At 44.1% G+C, this 24103-nt stretch overlaps 1 protein-coding gene across 3 annotated transcripts in view; it reads left to right on the top strand.

The window, feature by feature from the left end:
* ROBO3 (roundabout guidance receptor 3) overlaps positions 1-24103 on the top strand; it is a 385628-nt gene that overhangs the window by 338648 nt on the left and 22877 nt on the right. For all 3 annotated transcript variants that reach the window (XM_067470700.1, XM_067470699.1, XM_067470701.1), the window contains exons 10-12: positions 10873-10954; positions 15898-16066; positions 23399-23565. In XM_067470700.1, the coding sequence (XP_067326801.1) occupies positions 10873-10954; positions 15898-16066; positions 23399-23565 (418 nt within the window). The remainder of the gene's footprint in view (positions 1-10872; positions 10955-15897; positions 16067-23398; positions 23566-24103) is intronic.

The following is a 24103-nucleotide window of genomic DNA, read 5'->3' as shown; positions in this document are numbered from 1 at the left end:
TGTGCAAAAGCCCTCCCGGACACCGCCGAAGCCTGAGCCTTAAGCGTGAGCGATGAATCCAGGAGGACTCCCAAGCTACGGACCTGTGACTTCAGGGGGAGTGTAACCCCGTCCAGCACAGGTTGCCATCCTATACCCTGATCTGGTTTACGATCGACCAGGAGGACCTCTGTCTTGTCGGGATTAATCTTCAGCTTGTTCGTCCTCATCCAGAGAGACACAGCGGCCAGGCACTTGTCTAGCACCCGAGAGGCCTCCTCAGAACAGTTCTCAGAACCAACTTTAGCTCAATTAGGTAGGACCCCCCCCCCCCCCTTTCATCCCATGGAGTTTAACATGTTGCAGATGTTTATCAATGCTCTAAGACAGGCATGGTTAAACTTGGCCCCTCTAGGTGTTTTGGACTCCAACTCCCACAATTCCTAATAGTCTCAGGTCCTTTCCTTTTCCCCCTCAGCCGCTTAAGGAAGGGGCCTGAGACTGTTAGGAATTGTGGGAGTTGGAGTACAAAACACCTGGAGACCCCAAGTTTAACCATGCCTGCTTTAACATATCTGCAGGCTATGACTCAAAACATTTAGTTACATTCAGCCTTTCTAGTACGCAAGCAGAAAGCAAATGAATTCCACAATGTTGTTAGGAGCTGAACGGCTTGTTTTCGTGATTGCAAAATTGCTAAGTAATGCATTTATTTGATAAAAAGCAGCGTCTGTAATTGCCTGGTTCAGAACGTGAATGGAAATACTCCTGAAAGCCAAGTCAGAGAGTGGACCCAGAAGCGACTGTGTATTTATTAAGAAATTAATGCTGTTAACAGGCAGTGTGCAATTTCTTTAGTTCGGTGGTAAAAAAAAAAAAGCAGCTGAATGCAATTTTCCTGCTCTTAACAAAGTGACTATCAATAAACAAAGAGCCAAGCCAGCCAAATCAGTCCCTCCGCAACACAGCTGGGTCTGAAAAGCCACTTTGCCGCTCATTCCATTACAGGCGACGTTATCCATACATCGCTTGCCGCCCGAAAACTCGGTCATAATTAGCTCTCTTTATGGGAAGCTGTCAAAGTCGCGGCTCTCTTTGTCGGTTTCTTTACCAATGATCTTTCAGCCTCCTTTCAGAGATGTAGCGATGCATCCATGTCTTATTGTGGTGCCAGTTGCAAAGTAAGCCTGTTTTTGGATTGTTTGCTGCAGAATATTCGTTTATTTATCTCATTTCTGTCGTGCTCCCCTTCGACACATAAGACTCACTGTTAAATAGTGCAGACTGAGAATAAAATTAATAAAAACATAACAGGTTGCCGTGAGTTTTGTGGGCTGTTTGGCCATGCTCCAGAAGCATTCTCTCATGACATTTCGCCCACATCTATAGCAGGCATTCTCAGAGGTTGAGAAGTGTGTTGGAAACTAGGCAAGTTTGTTTTTTTTGTCGTGTCAGGAGCGACTTGAGAAATTGCACGTCGCTTCTGGTGTGAGAGAATTGGCCGTCTGCAAGGACGTTGCCCAGGGGACGCCCGGATGTTTTGATGTTTTTATCATCCTTGTGGGAGGCTTCTCTCATGTCCCCACATGAGGAGCTGGAGCTGATAGAGGGAGCTCATCCATGCTCTCCCCAGATTCAAACCTGCAACCTGTCGTTCTTCAGTCCTGCTGGCACAGGGGTTTAACCCACTGCGCCAACAGGCTTATATATCCATGGATCCAGGGTGGGAGAAAAACGTATTGTCTCCTTGAGGCAAGTGTGAATTACAATTGGCCACCTTGATTAGCATTTAATGGCCTTGCAGCTTCAAAGCCTGGCTGGATGCTGCTTCGGCAAACATCAAGGGAACCACTGACCGCATAGGGAGGCTGATGAAGAAACACGACCTACAAACTATCTACAGACCTACTAAGAAAATCAAATAAATGCTTCATTCAGCAAAGGAGGAGGGATTTTCTCACTTCTGCAGGAATCTTCCATATATCATGCAGCTGTGGACAAGTCTACATAGGGACCACCAAATGCAGAAATGCCCAGACACGAATCAAGGAGCATGAAAGGCACTGCAGACCAATTCAACCTGAGAAATCAGCCATAGCTGAGCACCTGATGAACCGTCTTGGACACAGCATATTATTTGAGTTTTGTTGGGAGGTGTGTTTTGTTGGAAGGTGTAAGCTGGCCCTGATTTTCATGTCAGGCTTTCCCTTGTTTTTTTAGTGTTCCTCTTTATTTTCTGTTCTGATTTAAGAGGTTTTTTAATACTGGTAGTCAGATTTTGTTCATTTTCATGGTTTCCTCCTTTCTGTTGAAATTATCCACATGCTTGTGGATTTCAGTTGCTTTTCTGTGTAGTCTGACATGGTGGTTGTGAGAGTGGTCCAGCATTTCTGTGTTCTTAAATAATATGCTGTGTCCAGGTTCATCAGGTGCTCTGCTATGGCTGATTTCTCTGGTTGAAGTAGTCTGCAGTGCCTTTCATGTTCCTTGATTCATGCTTAGGCATTGCTGCATTTGGTGGTCCCTATGTAGGCTTGTCCACAACTGTATGGTATACGGTAGACTCCTGCAGAAGTGAGAGGATCCCTCTTGTCCTTTGCTGAACGTCGCATTTGTTTCATTTTCTTAGTGGGTCTGTAGATAGTTAGTAGGTTGTGTTTCTTCATCAGCTTCCCTATGTAGGCAATGGTTCCCTTTATGTACCACCAGGAAGCAAGAAGCCAGGCTTTGATGCTGCAAGGTCATTCAATGCTAGTCAAGGTGACCTATTGCTTCATTCACATTTGCCTCAAACAGACAAGCGTTATTTCTCCCAAAAATATATAAACCTCACTTGCCTAGTTTCCAACAGACCTCACAATCTCTGAGGATGCTTGTTATAGTGGAGGGCAAAATGTCAGGAAAGAATGCTTCTGGAACATGGCCATACAGTTTGGAAAACTCATGGAAATCCATTGATTCTGGCCATGAAAGCCTTCGACAACACAAAAACATAACACAATGTAAAGGTAGTATTCACACAGATCTTTTAATTCATCTGTCTCTATCTATATAAATAAAAATGAAATGTTCGTTTCTGGGATTAACAGAACACAAAAAACACTGGACGAATTGACACCAAATTTGGACACAAGACACTTAACACCCCAATGTATGTCCTGCACTAAAAAAAAATGACTTTGTCATTTGGGAATTGTAGTTGTTGGGATTTATAGTTCACCTACAATCAAAGAGCATTCTGAACCCCACCAACGATGGAATTGAACCAAACTTGGCACACAGTTCTACCATGACCAACAGAAAATACTGGAAGGGTTTGGTGACCAGTGTCCTTTGTTTTTGGCGTTGTAGTTCACATACATCTAGAGAACACTGTGAACTCAAACAATGATGGATCTGGACCAAACTCTACACGAATACTCAATATGCCCAAATGTGAACACTGGTGGAGTTTGGGGAAAATAGAATCTTGACATTTGGGAGTTGTAGTTGCTGGGATTTGTAGTTCACCTACAATTACAGAGCATTCTGAACCCCACCAACAATAGAATTGGGCCAAACCTCCCACACAGAACTCCCATGACCACCATAGTGGGCCACAGCAATGCATGGCAGGGGACGGCTAGTGTGTGTGTGTGTGTGTATATATAAATGTAATATTCGTTTGTGGGATTAACATAACTCAAAAACCATGATGAATTGACACCAAATTTGGACACAATACATGTATCAGGCCAACGAGTGACCGTCAGTCATAAAAACACTGAAAAACACAGTGGAAGAAACTTAAAAAGCAAAAAAAAAAAAAAACCCAGCAAAAAACATTACAACGCACGTGCAAAACAATATATATAAATGCAAACACACATATACACATACACACATATAGAGACACAAAACACATATACACAGACTGGGTCACAGCAACGCGTGGCAGGGGATGGCTAATGTGTGTGTGTGTGTATTCCTCTCTTTATGTATACATCCCTTTTCTTCTACTATATACATGTATGTGTACTTTAGATCATGCCTTTTTTCCCAAATGGGACCCATTTCGCTCACATATAAGGTAGAACAAGATATATGAATTTCCCACTGCTTCAGTGAGCACCACATTTCCTAAATATCTTCACATAATCTTGTCCACAATGAGGTTATTTATGAATATTTATAATATAGTAAGGAAGATGGGGGTTTGTGTGTGTGTGTGTGTATTAAGGATGCATGGAGATGTGGTGGTCCTTGTTCCAGTGGGAAATCAGAGCTGTAAGCAACACTGCTGTTAGAAAGGCATTGCCGTAGATGTGAGACATACATCACTATGTAATGGTTAGATCACCAAGAAAACCATTACGGCGTGTGAAAAAGACAAATACGAGGCCCACAGAATTGGCCTTCATACTGTTAACATGCTGCACTGAAGCCGGACTCGACCACCGAAGCATATGTTGAGGCATTTTTTGCACTGTCTTTTGTGACTCCTTTAAAAGTAATGTTTTCATTATGACATAGGAATTAATAGACTAGAATTCATGACAAAGTTGGCCTTAGTCCATAAAAACAAATGCCAAATGAATGTCAAGTTTTCCTAGGAGACACTGGCTCCATCTACACCAGCGTTTCTCAACCTGGGGATCGGGACCCCTGGGGAGGGGTTGCAAGGGGGTGTCAAAGAGTCTCCAAAGACCATCAGAAAACACGATATTTTCTGTTGGTCATGGGGCTTCTGTGTGGGAAGTTTGGCCCAATTCTGTCGTTGGTGAGGTTCAGAATAATCTTTGATTATAGGTGAACTATAAATCCCAGCAACTACAACTCTCAAATGTCAAAGTCTATTTCCCTCAAAATCCACCAGTGTTCACTTTTGGGCATATTGAGTATACCTGCCAAGATTGGTCCAGATCCATGATTGGGTTGTTGTAGGTTTTTTCGGGCTATATGGCCATGTTCTAGAGGCATTCTCTCCTGACGTTTCGCCTGCATCCATGTCAAGTATCCTCAGAGGTAGTGAGATCCATCATTGTTTGAGTCCACAGTGTCCTCTGGATGTAGGTGAACTACAACTAAAACTCAAGGTCAATGCCCACCAAGCCCTTCCAATATTTTATCTTGGTCATAGGAGTTCTCTGTGCCAAATTGGGTTCAATTCCATCATTGGTGGCGTTCAGAATGCTCTTTGATTGTAGGTAAAGTATAAATCCCAGCAATTACAACTCCCAAATGGCAAAATCTATCTCCCACCCAAACACCAGTATTCAAATTTGGGTGTATTGGGTATTTGGTCCACTGAATGGAAATATATCCTGCATATCGGGTATTTCCATTATCATAGAATCATAGAATCAAAGAGTTGGAAGAGTCCTCATGGAACATCCAGTCCAACACCCTGCCAAGGAGCAGGAATATTGCATTCAAATCACCCCTGACAGATGGCCATCCAGCCTCTCAAAAGCTTCCAAAGAAGGAGCCTCCACCACACTCCAGGACAGAGAGTTCCACTGCTGAACGGCTCTCACAGTCAGGAAGTTCTTCCTCATGTTCAGATGGAATCTTCTTCCTCTTAGTTTTTGAAGACATTGTTCCTTGTCCTAATCTCCATGGAAGCAGTAAACAAGCTTGCTCTCTCCTCCCTGTGGCTTCCTCTCACATATTTATACATGGCTATCATATCTCCTCTCATCCTTCTCTTCTTCAGGCTAAACATGCCCAGCTCCTTAAGCCGTTCCTCATAGGGCTTGTTTTCCAGGCCCTATGGTTCATAACAATAGCAAAGTTACAGTTACGAAGTAGCAACAAAAATAATTTTATGGTTGGGGGTCACCACAACATGAGGAACTGTATTAAGGGGTCACAACATTAGGAAGGTTGAGAAACACTGATCTACACGCAGGTGTGAAAAAGATCTTGGAGTCCTCGTGGACAACAAGTTAAACATGAGCCAACAATGTGATGTGGCGGCAAAAAAAGCCAATGGGATTTTGGCCTGCATCAATAGGAGCATAGTGTCTAGATCTAAGGAAGTAATGCTACCCCTCTATTCTGCTTTGGTTGGACCACATCTGGAATATTGTGTCCAATTCTGGGCACCACAATTCAAGAGAGATATTGACAAGCTGGAATGTGTCCAGAGGAGGGCGACTAAAATGATCAAGGGTCTGGAGAACAAGCCCTATGAGGAGCGGCTTAGGGAACTGGGCATGTTTAGCCTGAAGAAGAGAAGGCTGAGAGGAGATATGATAGCCATGTATAAATATGTGAGAGGAAGCCACAGGGAGGAGGGAGCAAGCTTGTTTTCTGCTTCCTTGGAGACTAGGACGCGGAACAATGGCTTCAAACTACAAGAGAGGAGATTCCATCTGAACATTAGGAAGAACTTCCTGACTGTGAGAGCCGTTCAGCAGTGGAACTCTCTGCCCCAGAGTGTGGTGGAGGCTCCTTCTTTGGAAGCTTTTAAGCAGAGGCTGGATGGCCATTTGTCGGGGGTGATTTGAATGCAATATTCCTGCTTCCTGGCAGGGGGTTGGACTGGATGGCCCATGAGGTCTCTTCCAACTCTTTGATTCTATGATTCTATGATTCTAAGTCAACACCACGGTTCAATACTATGAAATTATGGGAGTTGTAGTTTGAGGAGGCACTAGTATTTCTCAGAGAGGCTGAAGGGGGTGTAATACTATATCTCCCATGATACCATAGCATTGAGCCATGGTATCGAACTGCACTAATTCTACGATGCAGATCAGGCATGGGCAAACTTTGGCCCTCCAGGTGTTTTGGACTTCAATTCCCACAATTCCTGACAGTCTCAGGCCCTTTCCTTTTCCCCCTCAGCCGCTTAAGCGGCTGAGGGGGAAAAGGAAAGGGCCTGAGACTGTCAGGAATTGTGGGAATTGAAGTCCAAAACACTTGGAGGGCCAAAGTTTGCCCATACCTGGTGTAGATACACCCCTGTTAAGTGATTGAAGAGTGACGAGACTAGGACATTAATCTCAGCCTCCTTGAATGCATTCCTGGTAAATTCTGGTAGACAATGTTATAATGGCATGTACATGATGTCTTCACTTCCCAGATGCTTCTCTGCACTTCCACGTGCTCTTCTTTTGACCCTATGTTTACAACTTGATGTAAAGTCAAGGCTCAGGAGGTTCCAGTTGCTGTCTGTGCCCAAAGCCATATTCTTCTACAAAGACATTTCTGTGAACTCTTGGGTCAAACTCGATCTAGTGTTACTGCTTTCAATTAATCTTACCCGTACAAAGCATGCATTCTGTCACTGAATGATGGTCCTTTCTCAGTTCTGGAAACCTTGCTCGTTGCAGTAATTCCAGGAGCAGAGAATGGGAAATCTTCCTATTTCTAGTCTGAACAAAATCTGGCTACCAGTATTTAAAAAACTCTAAAATTATAACTGTAAATAAAGAACAACACTTAAACACAGGGGAACTCCAGACAAGAAACAATCCGGGCCAGCTAATCACCTCTCAACAAAGGATTCTCCCTAAATACTGTCAGGCTATGAAATGGTAATCAAGGTGGCCAATTGAAACATTCATACCTACCTCCAACAGACAAGAGTTCTTTCTCACACCCTGGATCTTCCACAATTTTTCTAGTTAAAGGTTTTCCTCTGACATAGAATCATAGAATCAAAGAGTTGGAAGAGACCTCATGGGCCATCCAGTCCAACCCCCTGCCAAGAAGCAGGAACATTGCATTCAAATCACCCCTGACAAATGGCCATCCAGCCTCTGCTTAAAAGCTTCCAAAGAAGGAGCCTCCACCACACTCCAGGGCAGAGAGTTCCACTGCTGAACGGCTCTCACAGTCAGGAAGTTCTTCCTAATGTTCAGATGGAATCTCCTCTCTTGTAGTTTGAAGCCATTGTTCCGCGTCCTAGTCTCCAATTCTCTTGAATTGTGGTGCCCAGAATTGGACACAATATTCCAGATGTGGTCTAACCAAAGCAGAATAGAGGGGTAGCATTACTTCCTTAGATCTAGACACTATGCTCCTATTGATGCAGGCCAAAATCCCATTGGCTTTTTTTGCCGCCACATCACATTGTTGGCTCATGTTTAACTTGTTGTCCACGAGGACTCCAAGATCTTTTTCACACGTACTGCTCTCGAGCCAGGCATTGTCCCCCATTCTGTATCTTTGCATTTCATTTTTTCTGCCAAAGTGGAGTATCTTGCATTTGTCACTGTTGAACTTCATTTTGTAAGATCGTTTTGAATTCTGCTCCTGTCCTCTGGAGTATTGGCTATCCCTCCCAATTTGGTGTCGTCTGCAAACTTGATTATCATGCCTTCTAGCCATTCATCTAAGTCATTAATAAAGATGTTGAACACGACTTGAAGTCCAGTCGTGTCTGACTTTGGGGTGTGGTGCTCATCTGCATTTCTAAGTCGAAGAGCCGGCGTTGTCCGTAGACACCTCCAAGGTCATGTGGACGGCATGACTGCATGGAGCACCGGGGCAGCCTCCCTTGGCTGGCTCACACTGCCCATCGGGCCCGATGGGCAGCGTGATCCTGCCAAGGAAGGAGCAGCCCTGCGCGACCTACTCGCGCGTAAAGCACCTCAGCTGCTTTACGCGTAAAGCACCCTTGGCTGGCTCACGCTGCCCATCGGGCCTGACGGATAGCGTGAGCCAGCCAAGGGAGGGGCACTGTGTGTGTGGGGGGGGGGGGTGCTCCTCCTCCACGGGCCGGATAAGTGCCCTTGGCGGGCCGGAAGTGGTCCGTGGGCCGTAGTTTGAGGACCCCTGTTCTAGTCCAAGGTATACAGAATCTAGAAGTCTTATGGATATGAGATCCATCACAGGGCAGAATATCTCAGGTGGAGTCTCAAAACTCAGTGTGTGGTTAACACAGTTCCAGCCTGGATGTGTCCGACTTGCCCTTTTGCTGCACTGGTGTCGCATCTAGCAAACGGGGTAACGTGGAGGTTATTCATGAATTACTTATCAAAACACGGGGCTCATGCTAAACATTTGTTTAAAAATTGATGCTAGCAGTCAGCAGGGAGTGAAATATTTCACGTTAGTTTTGTGCCTTCATTGTGTCAGAGTCAGGAGGTTAATGCATCGGCAGGGTCCCAGTGCGCCTAATAGCATCGTTTTATAGCAGTTGTGGCTCTTTGCCCAGGAAAAAATTAGAGCTGTCAGGTGGATTGGAGGACTAACATGAGTTAATGGTCCCCTGAGACTGGCCGCCTCTTCAGGCCAGTCTAGATTCATGGGGAAAGTGGGCCAGCAGCCCTCCCCGAGTCCCAGCTCGGAAGCCCACCTGGTGGGGACATTAAAGCAATCCTCTCACTTCCCTTCTGCTGCCCCATAGCACAACCATTGCCGTGTAATGAGTCACAGACTATTTTCCAATCCCATTTCAACACCTTTGCACAAATGGTTCAAGAGTCATGCTACCTTCTATTCTGCCTTGGTTAGACCACCTGGAATATTGTGTCCAATTCTGGGCACCACAATTGAAGAGCGTTATTGATAAGGTGGAATGTGTCCAGAGGAGGGTGACTAAAATGATCAAGGGTCTGGAGAACAAACCCTATGAGGAGCGGCTTAAAGAGCTGGGCATGTTTAGCCTGAAGAAGAGAAAACTGAGAGGAGACATGATAGCCATGTATAAATATGTGAGAGGAAGCCACAGGGAGGAGGGAGCAAGCTTGTTTTCTGCTTCCCTAGAGACTAGGATGCGGAACAATGGCTTCAAACTACAGAAAAGAGATTCCACCTGAACATTAGGAAGAACTTCCTGACTGCGAGAGCTGTTCAGCAGTGGAACTCTCTGCCCTGGAGTGTGATGGAGGCTCCTTCTTTGGAAACTTTTAAACAGAGGCTGGATGGCCATCTGTCAGGGGTACTTTGATTGCAATTTTCCTGCTTCTTGGCAGGGGATTGGACTGGATGGACTGGATCCCATGAGCCCATGAGCAGGCATGTAGCCGGGGGGGGGGGGAGCTTGGGGGGCTTCAGCCCCCCCCCCCCTGAAATTCTCATGGTGGTCCGCGAGGCGGCCTTACTGGTACATTATTTAAACTGTTTATGTTATTAATATCATGATCTGATCACCATGCTCAATATATCACATATACATGGGGGTATTGGGATATCGATACAAAAGGTTTGCTAGGGTAAACCCTCTTTCACTCAGACTCAGTCCCCCCCCCCCCCCCCCCCCGGATCAAACTCAGCTCCACCCGAAATAAAATCCTGGCTATGTGGCTGCCCATGAGGTCTCTTCCAACTCTATGTTTCTAAGAGGAACCATTTATTAACGTGGGCAACCCAAGATCCCAGAGCTTGGACAAGTTGCTTTTCTGGACTACAGCTCTGTAAATCCTTCTGCCTACTGATCATATGCAGAAGTAAAGTCCAAAAGGTAGCTTTCCCAAACTTAGCTTACATATTTGGAATCTCTAGAGCAGTAGTTCCCAACCTTTGGACCTCCAGGTATTTTAGTCTTCAGCTGCTATGGTTCCTAGCAGCTGTTAAGCTGGCTAGTATTTCTGAGAGTTGAAGTTCAAACCAAAGGTTGGGAACCACTGCTCTAGAACCCATGGATCTTCAGATGTTTTAACCATCAACTCCCAGAAATCGTAACGGCTAGTAACTGGCTGGGATTTCTGGAAGTTGTAGGCCAACTGCTAGTTGGTTTGCTTTGAGTCACACCACTCATTTTTCCAGGACTCCAGGAACAAAAACGCTCTTGAACCAGCTGCTCTTTCTTTGTGATTGTCTTTCTTCCGCACAAGGAGATCTGTAGAACATAGGCTTTCAGAGACAAGAATGGGAGACAAGAATGGGAGAGTTTCCTTCTAGAGTTGCAGCAGGTTATGGATGGAGAAGAATAACATGCTCCTTTCCTCAACGTTTCAGATTTCGGACTCTGGGTTGTACGTTTGCATCGCTACAAGTTCCACAGGCGAGACAAGATGGAGTGGATTTCTGGCAGTGCAAGGTTGGTCATGTCAAATGAAGGCTAGGAATATTGGGAGGATATTTAGTTATTTATTTATTTATTATATTTACTATATTTTTATAATGCCCCTCTCAGCCCACAGGCGACTCAGGGCAGATACTCCAAGAGTGTGCATTTTATTTGGCCTCACCTTCTTGGGTCTGCTTGCTTTATTCTTTTGCAGGGTGACTTTCTTTGTGAAACAAATGCAAACAGAGCTTATGGAGTTCTTGTTTTTATTGTTCTGAAACAAATACATAGGAGGACCAAACAAGTATATCTGCATTCATGCCATAATAATAAACAATAATAAATTTTATTTATACCCCACCACTATCTCCTGGAAAGGAGTCGCGACAGCTCACAAAAGCACTTCAGAGTCCTGCATATAAAATAAACAATACATAAGCATAAAACCTCATAACACCTCATCAAGCGAGAGTCCAGAAGTGGCAGGCTCAAACCCAGAACCTCAACCAATGGCTGATACCAAATGAGAGACTCCCTCCTGGGCACACAGAGGACTGGGCGACCTGGAAGGCACTGAACAGACTGCGCTCTGGCACCACGAGATGCAGAGCCAACCTTCAGAAATGGGGCTACAAAGTGGAATCCTCGACATGCGAGTGTGGAGAGGAGCAATCCACTGACCACCTGCTGCAATGCACCCTGAGCCCTGCCACATGCACAAGGGAGGACCTTCTTGCAGCAACACCAGAAGCACTCCAAGTGGCCAGATACTGGTCAAAGAACATTTAATCAACTCTCATACTCACAAATTTTGTAATCTGCTTGTTTGCTTTGTTCTGTTAGAAATGTAATATAATTTGACTGGTTGTTCTGACACGACAAATAAATAGCATAAAACAATAACAATATAAATTATAGCAGCAACCACAATGTACACATATAACATTACATAATAATATAATTGTTAAAATTATAAAATACAGTAGTACTGCGGATAAAACTGGCTGTCATCAATTAACAAACTATAGTGCCAAAGTGAACAATCAGTCCTCACATACACCCACTTCAGGCTATTCAAAATCAAAGACCCATTTTAAAGGCCATGTTTTTAGGCTAGATCGAAAGTTTTGGAGAGTGGGAGCTAATCTAATCTCTCTAGGGAGAGCATTCCAGAGATGGGGAGCCACCACTGAGAAGACCCTCTCTTTTGTCCCCACCAACTGTACTTGTGACGATGGTGGGACCAAGAAAAGGACCTCCCTAGCAGATCTCAGAGCCCATGCCAGTTCATAGCAGGAGATGCAGTCCAAAGATAGTTTGGATCCGAAGCATATAGGGCTTTATAGGTGATAGCCTTCACTTTGAATTGGCCTCGGAAACTTGTCATAAGCCTGTGGAGCTGCTTTAATAGGGGCATAGTATGCTTCCAATTATTGTTGTTGTTGTTGTTGTACCCCACCTCCATCTCCCCCCAAGGGGATTTGGGGTGGCTTACATGGACATAGTTAAAATGAAACACATTAAAATACATCAACATAAACAAAATAAAACAACATTATAACAATAATATAAAAGAAGACATCAACCAGCAGTTAAAAGACATGCAATAATGATCAGTTTCTGGGCACAGATGGGTGGCTGCAATCAGTTGTAAGGATTTAGGGTTGATGGCTAAAGTGTGTAGGTCAATTGGCAATAGTAAAGATAGGGGGCAATGTAAGAGCATTTTAACTTTAAGTACTGGATAGTAGTAAAGTGCAGGATCCTAACTGGGACCAAGTTATCAGAGGCATTGTGTGGAACATCCACGAGTATAGTAGCCCCAGTTAGTAATCTGGCTGCTGGCCTTTGCACTAACTGCAGTTCCTGAGCAGTCTTTGAGGGCAGCCCCACGTAGAGTGCATTGCAGTAGTCAGTTCTGTATGTAACTAAGGTATGGACCAAGTCAGGCTTTTTGAGGTACAGTGCTTCAATGGACAGCACCCACTTTTGCATGTCTCCTGGGATCTGAATCATGTTCAGCTTTCCTTTTCTGAGACTTTTTCCATGGAGATTAAAGGTAAACATCCTTTTACAATGTTAATGTCTTTTTTGACACTTGATCTTGTGTTTTGGAGCCAACATTTCTCCTTGAAAGCCAAGGGTTGGCATCGCTCCATCTCAATGAACATCTCTGCATTCCCGAGGAGAAGACCTGCTTGCATCCTTATATAAGAATGGCTCATTTTAAAAGCGACCAACTATCCTGAGTTCTTGCCAGCAAATACATTCTTTGCTGCAAGAACCAAACCAAGCAGTTTAAAAAAAAACCTAAAAGGAAAAATATACTGCAAAGAACAACTGATGGTGCGCCAGATTTCCTGAGATCTGTGTGGTTTTTTCTACTATATTGGCATTGGAAAAGACATAGCTAGGCTGTGGAAAAGTAAATTATGGGATCTAAAGCCCTTGTATCCCTGGGCCATTTTGGATAGAGTTTTCTGGCAGTTGTAATCCAGGAAAGTAAGATGGTAAAAAAGCAAATTTGCTAGATTTCCTGTTCGTATCAAAAACTTTGGAGCTCTTACCCATTTATGGACCTGCTAATTGCAAAACCAATGTGAGCAGCGCTTCGGGTAGACTCTGTCCCCAAGACTAATGCCAGAGTCTCGTCTCTTGGCAGGTTAACAGGCCTAGGCAGAAATAAAGGCACAGACCTTCCTTAACCCTGCCCTGCGGCAGCTGGTTGCTTTGGCTTAGCGGAAGGCGAGCATGGAGGAAGCGCTGCTTGATGAGCTAAGCCTTCCTGCCTTTTCCAGTCAAAGGAAAGGCCATAAGGGATTAAAAACAAACACAGAAACTCCTCACGGGTATGTTGCTGTTTTTAACACAATAGGCTGGCCTTTTATTGGGAAGTTAGGTCTTTGGAAACAAAATTACAGCTGTGCAAAGCAACGTTTGCAAGACCAAGAACAAGCCACGAGAGTCAAGATGAAGATCCACCCAGAGGAAAAGTGTTCCTGCCATACATCAAGGGAACCACTGACCGCAGAGGGAAGCTGATGAGGAAACACAACATACAAACAATCTACAAACCCACCAAGAAAATCCAACAAATGCTACGTTCAGCAAAGGACAAGAGAGATCCTCTCACCTCTGCAGGAGTCTACCGTATACCATGCAGCTGTGGACAAGTCTACACAGGGACCACCAAACGCAGCATTGCCCAAACACGAATCAAGGAACATGAAAGGCACTGCAGACTACTTCAACCAGAGAAGTCAGCCATAGCAGAGCACCTGATGAACCAGCCTAGACACAGCATATTATTTGAGAACACAGAAATGCTGGACCACACCAACAACCACCATGTCAGACTACACAGAGAAGCCATTGAAATCCACAAGTATGTGGACAATTTCAACAGAAAGGAAGAGACCATAAAAATGAACAAAATCTGGCTACCAGTATTTAAAAACTCTAAAATTACAACATCAAAACAGCAGAGAGGAAACAACTAGGCATAGCTTAACACCTCTCAACAAAAGATTTTCCCAGGCTCAGCCAGGCCTTCAAATGCTAATGAAGGTGGTCAGTGGAAACATTCACACCTAGCTCCAGCAGAGAAGAGCTCTTTACCCCACCCCAGTCATTCCACAGATATATAAACCCAGACCTCACTACCTCTGAGGATGCTTGCCATAGATGCAGGCGAAATGTCAGGAGAAATGCCTCTAGAACATGGCCCTATAGCCCGAAAAAACCCACAAGAACCTAGTGATTCCAGCCATGAAAGCCTTCGACACTACGTTTGCATTTTCGAGAGGCTTCAGAAATACAGCTATTCCATTAGGACCACTGTACACTGTTACAGAACTCCAATATGCTGATGTCAATGTTGTCTGTACACATTCAGAAGAAGACCTACAAGCTATTCTAAACACCTTTGCAGAAGCATACAAGAAGCTCTGCCTGTCACTGAACATCGAGAAAACCAAAGTGCTCTTCCAGCAGTCACCAGCCAATCCCTCTCCAATGCCAGAAATACAGCTTAATGGTGTAACATTAGAAAATGTCTGTGAGATTCAGCCTGACATTACATCTCTTCTATTTCTGAATTTTTTTGAGCAAATGCAGATATGGTCATGCTGGCAGACTTACAGGCTTCATGAGGGTATGTTGATTCCGGTTACAGGGAGAGCTGCCGCTTCTCCGTCCACTTGTAACACTGAGTCCTTGATAGAGTACTTCCACATTCTTATGCATGCACACTGCTGGAAGGTTTTATGGTGTAGTGAATTACTTAAATTAGCCTCCCTGCATAAAGCAATACCTAAATTTCCTACTTGACAGATGCAACTGTCTTTCGGGCTCCATAGGTCGACAGCAAGCTAGAGTATTAATGATTGGGAGCTCACTCCGACATAGACTGGCTTCGAACTCATGGCCTCTTGGTCAGTATTGATTTAATGCAGCTGGCTATGGACTAGCTGTGCCACAGCCCGGTCCTGGATGACATATGTTCTGTATCTCAAAAACTCTTACTGATGGGGAATCAGCAAGTGAAATATACCCAGATACAGGGCTAACATTAGAGGCACCAAAATGTGTGTTTCACAATGAATCAATCCCAATGCAGAATGTGTTCCTATGCATCTTTCACAGTGTCACTTTGTGCATCCCTTGCTTGTACATGTTTGTAGATGTAAAGGACATAGGCTAAGGTGGATGAAGTGTAGGTGCTTATTAACAGCCATTTTCCCAGGCTATTTTGGCTAGAGGTCAGATGAGAGTTTTCTATCTATAGTATCTGGAGAGCTACACTTCACCCACTCCGATGCAGGCAAAGTACATTGATGTTTATTTTGGGAGAGCAGAGAGGAAACCATGTAAGATCGAATTCCTCCTTCATCTGGTATAAAAGCTCTCCATGACTGATTTGATCCATACTGCTATTCTCACATTTTTGTCCCAAACATTTTTTCTCTCTCTAGAGAATGGGGGAGATCTTCAAATACAGCTTCCAGAGCCAAATCTTCTCCCTGGACCCCCCTCTGCACCTTTGGTCACGGACGTCACCAAAAATAGTGTGGCTTTGATCTGGAAGCCAAGCCCTGTGAGTGGGGGTGCGTCTGTCAGTTCCTACATAATTGAAGCTTTCAGGTAAGTTGTATTTTCAGAAGTAAATCAAAACGATGATGGAAAAGAGTTTAATTCAGCTTAATCCAAGTATAGATAATGAACGGCCCTAGGGAATACACGAGGCTAACTCTTGTTTCCTCTTGCCTTTTGTTCAGGAGTGTCTCAGCAAAAACAAGACAGCATACAGAGAATAATATTTTTAGATATATTTGGGGTTTAAAGTTTAGGAGTTATAATTGTGTTGTTCAGACAATGCATTTGATCAACTAAATCAGGAGAAACGGTGTGCCTATATTTTATTTGTACAGGCAGTCCCCAAGTTATACACACACACAAACACACACACACTTTGAGCGAGGGCCGAGTAAATGACCTTGGAGGGCTGCATCCGGCCCCCGGGCCTTAGTTTGAGGACCCCTGGTCTATGGCATTGAATGTTTGCCATATATATGTACATTGTAATCCACCCTGAGTCCCCTGCGGGGTGAGAAAGTCAGAATATAAATACTGTAATTAAATTAAAATTAAATTTTAATTTAATTACATTTTGAAAGTAACTGTCACACACTACCACTATGTCTTAGTATTTTCTTCTACTTGTTTGTATTTTTGGCCCTTTGAATATTCTTGCCATGTGTTAGAGAAGAGATGGAAAAACCTGCAGCTTTCCCAATATTAATGTATTGTCGAAGGCTTTCATGGCTGGAATCACTAGGTTCTTGTGGGTTTTTTCGGGCTATGGAGCCATGTTCTAGAGGCATTTCTCCTGACGTTTCGCCTGCATCTATGGCAAGCATCCTCAGAGGTGTGAGGTCTGTTGGAAGTAGGAAAAATGGGTTTATATATCTGTGGAATGGCTGGGGTGGGGCAAGGAGCTCTTCCCTGCTGCAGTTAGGTGTGAATGTTTCAACTGATCACCTTCATTAGCATTTGAAGGCCTGCCTGAGCCTAGGAAAATCTGTTGCTGGGAGGTGTTAATCTGTGCCTGGTTTTTTCCTCTCTGTTGTTTAGCTGTTATAATTTTAGAGTTTTTTAATACTGGTAGCCAGATTTTGTTCATTTTCATGGTATCTTCCTTTCTGTTGAAATTGTCCACATGCTTGTGGATTTCAATGGCTTCTCTGTGTAGTCTGACATGGTGGTTGTTGGTGTTGTCCAGCATTTCTGTGTTCTCAAATAATATGCTGTGTCCAGGCTGGACATATTATTCTATTGCACCTCCCATTATCCATTACTGTTAGCTGTGATGGCCAGGGCTGGCTGGAGTTACAATCCAACATCTGAGGCACCTATATATTCCTGTCCCAGACAAACACTGTGACCTGTAAATGACCCAGAGATAGTTGGACAGGTGTCTCCGCTCCACAGTCTGAGACTTCAACTTCTAGTTTTGGAGAGAGGAGGAAGGCTTTGGTCTTGAAACAGACTAGATCTGTTTTCTGATTTGTCAGTTCTGCCAAGTCTGTCTGAAACCGGGCTTTCGGGGGTCAAGGGAGCAGACCTGCACAGCTGTGTAAATGCTTTGCTGTCAGCATGTTCTTTGGCAGTGGATCACCCCGGCTAAGCTTCTGTTTGTGATTCCTGCCTACAGCACGCCACCAAACTCCCCTGGGCTCAGGGTTTTTCCTTCTTATATCCATGTTGCTAAGATGCCTCTCCAGGGAAGACAAGCCCTTCTTTCTCTTGCGGTTTGCAGGCTCCAGCAAAGCTTACCTTGAAGCCATCTGCTTTGGTGATCTGCAGGGAACACAGGTGGCTTGGCCATTCAGTTAGCAGTGAGAAGTTCTGCAAACAGCCAGACTATGCAGTAAATCACTAGAGAGCAGACTCTGTGTTTGTGCATGAGTCTAAGAGCAGGGATATGAAGAGGCAGGTTTAAGCAACAGTGTGACATCTGCTGCCAAATAACCTTGAACATGGATTTGTACGTCTGCATTTAGGACAGCTTGATACCTCATTTCAAGAACTTGGAGCTTGTCTATAAAACACTGAATCTGGGCTGGCAAATATTTGACACACCAAATATCTTTGATGACAACTCCCCCAATCCCAAACTAGCTGAGACTTCTTGGATCTGTCCAGAAAACCTGGAAGACCAAGATCTCTGCATCTCTAGATGGCTTCAGGCCAGGACCTTCTTTATGGTGCATAGAAGATCGCAGCTTGGGTGTGATCCTGGACTCATCGCTGAGCCTGGAACACCAGGTTTCAGTGGTGACCAGGGGAGAATTTGCACAGTTAAAACTTGTGCACCAGCTGAACCTGTACCTTGGGAAGTCTGACTTGGCTACAGTAGTCCACGCCATCCCGTATAGACTACTGCAACATGCTCTACATGGGGTTGCCTTTGTAGACTGTCCGGAAGCTTCAAATGGTCCAACGAACCGTTGCCAAATTACTAACAGGAGTGGCGCTCAGGGAGCGTACAACTTCTCTGTTGCACCAGCTCCACTGGCTGCCAGTTTGCTACCGGGCACAATTCAAAGTGCTGGCTTTAGCCTATAAAGCCCTAAATGGTTCTGGCCCAACTTACATGTCTGAATGCATCTCCCCTTAGGAACCATCTAGGACCTTAAGATTGTCTGGGGAGGCCCTGCTCTCATTACCGCCTTCGTCACAAGTACGTTTGGCGGAGACGAGAGACAGAGCCTTCTCGGTGGTGGCCCCTTGGCTGTGGAACACCCTCCCTATAGATATTAGATCGGCCACCTCCCTTTTAACATTCTGGAAAAAAAGTCAAGACGCGGTTTTTTGAACAAGTGTTTGCAAATGCAGAGTAACTGACATAGGAAAATGGAATGACTAGACAATGAGTCCAGACAACATTTTTAACAAGGAGATATTATGAATTTATATTTTATTGATTTGTTTAGTTTTATTATATGTTATGTTTTTAGTTGTATTTGTGACATTATTTAAAAATACAATTAAAAACATAACAGTGGGCGCAGTGGGTTTATTTATTTTATTTATTTACGGCATTTATATGCCACCCTTCTCACCCCGAAGGGGACTCAGAGCAGCTTACAATATATATTTTCATACAATATTATATTATTAGCATAGTACAATATCAGTATATATTACTATATTGCACTATACCATTATATTGTAATATTAGTAATGTTACATGTAATTAAATATATAATTATTAAAGCACTGAGCTGTTGAGCTTGTTGACCAAAAGGTCGCAGGTTCAATTCCGGGGAGCAGCGTGAGCTTCCGCTGTCAGCCCTAGTTTCTGCCAACCTACCAGTTCAAAAACATGCAAATGTGAGTAGATCAATAGGTACCACTGCAGAGGGAAGGTAACGGTGCTCCATGCAGTCATCCCTGCCATATGACCTTGGAGGTGTCTATGGACAATGCCGGCTCTTTGGCTTAGAAATGGAGATGAGCACCACACCCCAGAGTCAGACATGACTGGACTTAATGTCAGGGGACAACCTTTACCTATGACATTATAAGCATTGAATTTTGTCCTGTTAACCGCCTTGAGTAGCCTACAAGCTGAGAAAGGTGGTATGCAAATACAATAAATAAATAAATAAATGAACGGACGAAGGAACGAACGAAGGAACGAAAGAATGAGGTTCTTATATGAACCTCCATAGAACTTAATGGCTGGCATGTAAGAGAATGGAAGGCCACTGCAGATGAAGTGCTGAATTCCTCCAAACAAAAAATTAGAATGTTCCCTTATGTCATTGGTTCTCAACCTGTGGGTCCCCAAGAGTTTTTGCCTACAACTCCCAGAAATCCCAGCCAGTTTCCCAGCTGTAAGGATTTCTGGGAGTTGAAGGCCAGAACACCTGGGGACCCACAGGTTGAGAACCACTGCCTTATGTGTATGTTTGGAGGGATTCCGCACTTCCATCTGTGGTAGCCTTCCATGCTCTGTACTTAACTTTGTGCAGCAGTGTTGACCATTTCCAATGGCCTCTAAGTGGCCATGGGAAGATACGGGTCAGGCAACATCTGGATGTGTTCCTGCAGCTGGATGTAGAAAGAAGGATGTGCCTTCCAGAATCTGTTGGGGGTGACTTTAGACGCTTTTCGGTAGGTCTTCGTGTGTCTGATTTAGAAGCAAATGTCAACATTGTTGGCTCCCGCTGCATCACTCTCTCCTGGCCATTAAAGGGTCACACAAGATGACTAGGCTGCAGAAAATGGAAGTAAATATTGCAGGGAGGGGAGATAAAATGGAGCTATACCTGGTGAGCCTTTACTCTCTGCCAACAGGATATAGGATCTCAGCCAATGTGTTTCATCTGAAACCTGCCGCAGAGAGGTTGGTGGGGAGCCAGATAGGACCTTCTGTGTTGCAGAATCCCAGTAGTGCTTCCTTCCTGAAACATTATGTCAGATCACTTATTATTAGCCTTTGGATAGTTACAGGGAGGGGAATAGTATTGTTCCTCTGAAGTTTTACTAATTGACACTGTTCTTTAATTTTAGAAGGTCTTGTGTGACCCTTTTGTATTTTTGTTCAAAATATTTGGAGGTCCCCATCCCCATCTGTAAGTTGTAATGTGATTTTAAATCTTGGCTCAGCCCCTTGCTGACTACAACTCCGCAATGAAGAATAGCTTGCTTCTTTCCTCCCCGGTTGAGAATCACAGGGAAGTATACATCCCAGAAGGAGTAGCAAGAGCTTCAAGAGGGCATTATTATTTCAGAATGAATAGATATGCCTAAGGCTCAGTTTCCTGTTTACATCAGAAGTTGATCCAGATGCCTTCACTTGGACTGCCTTGAATACTGAATTTCAAACACTCTGGGGAGCAGCACCATCAACATTTCTTATATCCTCTGCTCTTCTTAGAATTCAGAGAAGCCAGGACTTGTTAGAGCACTGGTTCTCAACCTTCTTAATGTCACGACCCCTTAATACAGTTCCTCGTGTTGTGGTGACACCCAACCATAAAATTATTTTCATTGCTACTTCGTAACTGCAACTTTGTTACTGTTATGATATAAATATCAGATATGCACGATGTATTTTCATTCACTGGACCATATTTGACACAAATACTCGATATGCCCAAATCTGAATACTAGTGGGATTGGGAGATTGATTTTGTCATTTGGGAGTTGTAGTTGTTGGGATTTATAGTTCACCTACAATGAAAGAGTATTCTGAACTCCACCAATGATGGAATTGAACCAAATTTGGCACACAGAACTCACATGGCCAACAGAATATACTGGAAGGTTTTGGTGGGCATTTAACTTGAGTTTGGGAGTTATAGTTCACCTACATCCACAGAGCACTGTGGACTCGAACAATGATGGATCTGGACCAAACTTGGCATGAATACTCAAAATGTGAACACAGATGCAGTTTGGGGAAAATATACCTTGACATTTGGGAATTGTAGTTGCTGGGACTTATATTTCGCGTGCAATCAAAGAGCATTCTGAACCCCACCAATGATAGAATTGGGCCAAACTTCCCATACAGAACCCTCATGACCAACAGAAAATGCTGTGTTTTCTTATGATCTTTGGCGACCCATCTGAAACCCCCTCGCAACCCCCCCAGGGGTCTCTACCGCCAGGTTGAGAAACACTGTGTTAAAGTTTAGAAGCCATAGCTATTGTCTATATCAGGGGTCCTCAAACTATGGCCCGGGGGCCGGATGCGGCCCTCCAAGGTCATTTACCCAGCCTTCGCTCAGGGTCAACCTAAGTCTGAAACAACTTAAAAACACACAACAACAACAACCATATCTTATCAACCAAAAGTAGGCCCACACTTCCCATTGAAATACTAATAAGTTTATACTTGTTAAAATTGTTCTTCATTATAATTATTGTATTGTTTTAAAGTGTCTTTTGCACTACAAATAAGATATGTGCAGTGTGCATAGGAATTCATTCTTTTTTTTTCCAATTATAATCTGGCCCTCCAACAGTTTGAGGGACTGTGACCTGGCCCTCTGTTTAAATAGTTTGAGGACCCCTGGTCTATATCCTCCTTATATTCACTGTGCCTTTCGGGGCTGTTTTACTTGGTGACAAGAAAATACCACCATTCACATACTCAGAAATTATTTTCTTAATGCGATGTCCAAGTTTGGACCGTCCTCCTCCTCCCAAAAATAGCATAGTGGTATGTAGTGTGGATGCCCTAATGAGAGGATTGGCCCAAAATTGGTAATGCTGCCTGAGACTGAGGTGTATATGGCACTCCTGGCTTGCCCAAGGCAAGCTGTATGGTACCCAAAACCAACTAGGGTTATTTCAGTATATAAGGCAGAAAATGTCTCTCTTCATTTCAGACAATTTTTTGTGTCAGGAGTGACTTGAGAAATTGCAGGTCGCTTCTGGTGTGAGAGAATTGGCCATCTGCAAGGACGTTGCCCAGGAGATGCCTGTATAGAACCATAGAGTTGGAAGAGACATCATGGGCCATCCAGTCCAACCCCCTGAAGAAACAGGAAAATTGCATTCAAAGCACCCCCAACAGATGGCCATCCAGCCTCTGTTTAACAGCTTCCAAAGAAGGAGCCTCCACCGCACTCTGGGACAGAGAGTTCCACTGCTGAATGGCTCTCACAATCAGGAAGTTCTTCCTAATGTTCAGATGGAATCTCCTTTCTTGCAGTTTGAAGCCATTATTCCGCATCCTAGTTTCCAGGACAGCAGAAAACAAGCTGTGTTTTACCATCCTGTGGGAAGCTTCTCTCAGGAGAAGCTGGTGCTGACAGACGGGAGCTTACCCACTCCCCAGATTTGAAAAACCGACCTTTCAGTCTGTATCCCTACCAGCACAAGGGTTTAACCCATTGCACCACCAGGGGCTCCTAACAATCACAATGAAACAATTAGGAAATTGATATGCTTTCAGGGTACCTAGAATCTGAGATGGGCCACTCACCCTACCTTAAAGGTACGGCTACCAGTCTTTTTTACTGGTACTGACACACTGGCTCTTGAGGCCTCTGAAGCATTACAAGGCATTTACAATGGCAGAGGGCTCTCCAACCATTCTATAATAACTTGACAGCCTAATAATTATTAGGCTGTCAAGTTATTATAGCAGGGTTGGAGAGCCCTCTGCCATTGTAAATGCCTTGTAATTATAATTGTTTGCTAAACCCTTTCTGGATGTATGAAACCATGTAGATGTCTAGTGTGAAATGGTATTAACAACCTTGCCTTCAAGTACTATATACTTTCTGCTTATAAGTCAATCCATATCGCAGGTCAAGCCAGAGTGTTTTCAGTTACTTCTGTGTTTAACTCACTAAGGAGCCATCCTATACTGTGCCATCCCTCTGGAACTCCTCACTACCGCATCTTGCAGTCTCTCAAATTTACCTCCTTTCCTTTTCTGGTCTGTTGCAGCCAATCTTCAGGCAGTACCTGGCAGACAGTGGCCGACAATGTGAAGTTGGAGAAACACACAGTCAGTGGCTTGAACCCCAACACCATTTATCTCTTCCTTATACGGGCTGTCAACACCTATGGCCTTAGTGATCCCAGCCCTGTTTCGGAGCCAGTTCGGACTCAAGGTGAGAATCCCACATGCTGGTGAGTTGGAGTGCAGTGGTTTGATCTGATAAGTTAAAAGGAGCTCCCAAGAGTGGAAGGCCTCATCAGGAGAGGGCCTCCTCTCAGTCCCACCACTGTCACAAGTGCAGATGGTGGGAACGAGAGAAAGGGCCTTTTCGGTGGTGGCCCCATGGCTCTGAAACTCCTTTCCCAAAGAGGTGCACTCAGCCCCTTCGCTATTGGCCTTTCGCTCCCAAGTGAAAACCTTTTTATGGAAGCAGGCCTTCTTCTACAACAACCCATGAAAACAGCTTATCTTGGTCAGATAAGGCCTATATGGCCAAAGACTTTGGGCTCTGAGACTCTTAGTTTAATGTTTTAGGATAACCACAGTGGCCTGAAACAAAGGGATTTTAATTGATAATAATATGTATGATTATTTTTTATGCTATTTGTTTATGTAATGTATGGGTCATACAATGTGTGGATTGTTTGTGTTATATGTCAGGTTGGGGGAATGATGGATATTTGTACTATGTAATTTTGTTCTTTGGGGTT

The sequence above is a fragment of the Anolis sagrei genome, chromosome 7 (assembly GCF_037176765.1).
Source record: "Anolis sagrei isolate rAnoSag1 chromosome 7, rAnoSag1.mat, whole genome shotgun sequence".
NCBI lineage: Eukaryota > Metazoa > Chordata > Lepidosauria > Squamata > Dactyloidae > Anolis > Anolis sagrei.
Note: the sequence above shows the minus strand (reverse complement) of the source record. Positions and strands in the feature narration are given on the sequence as shown.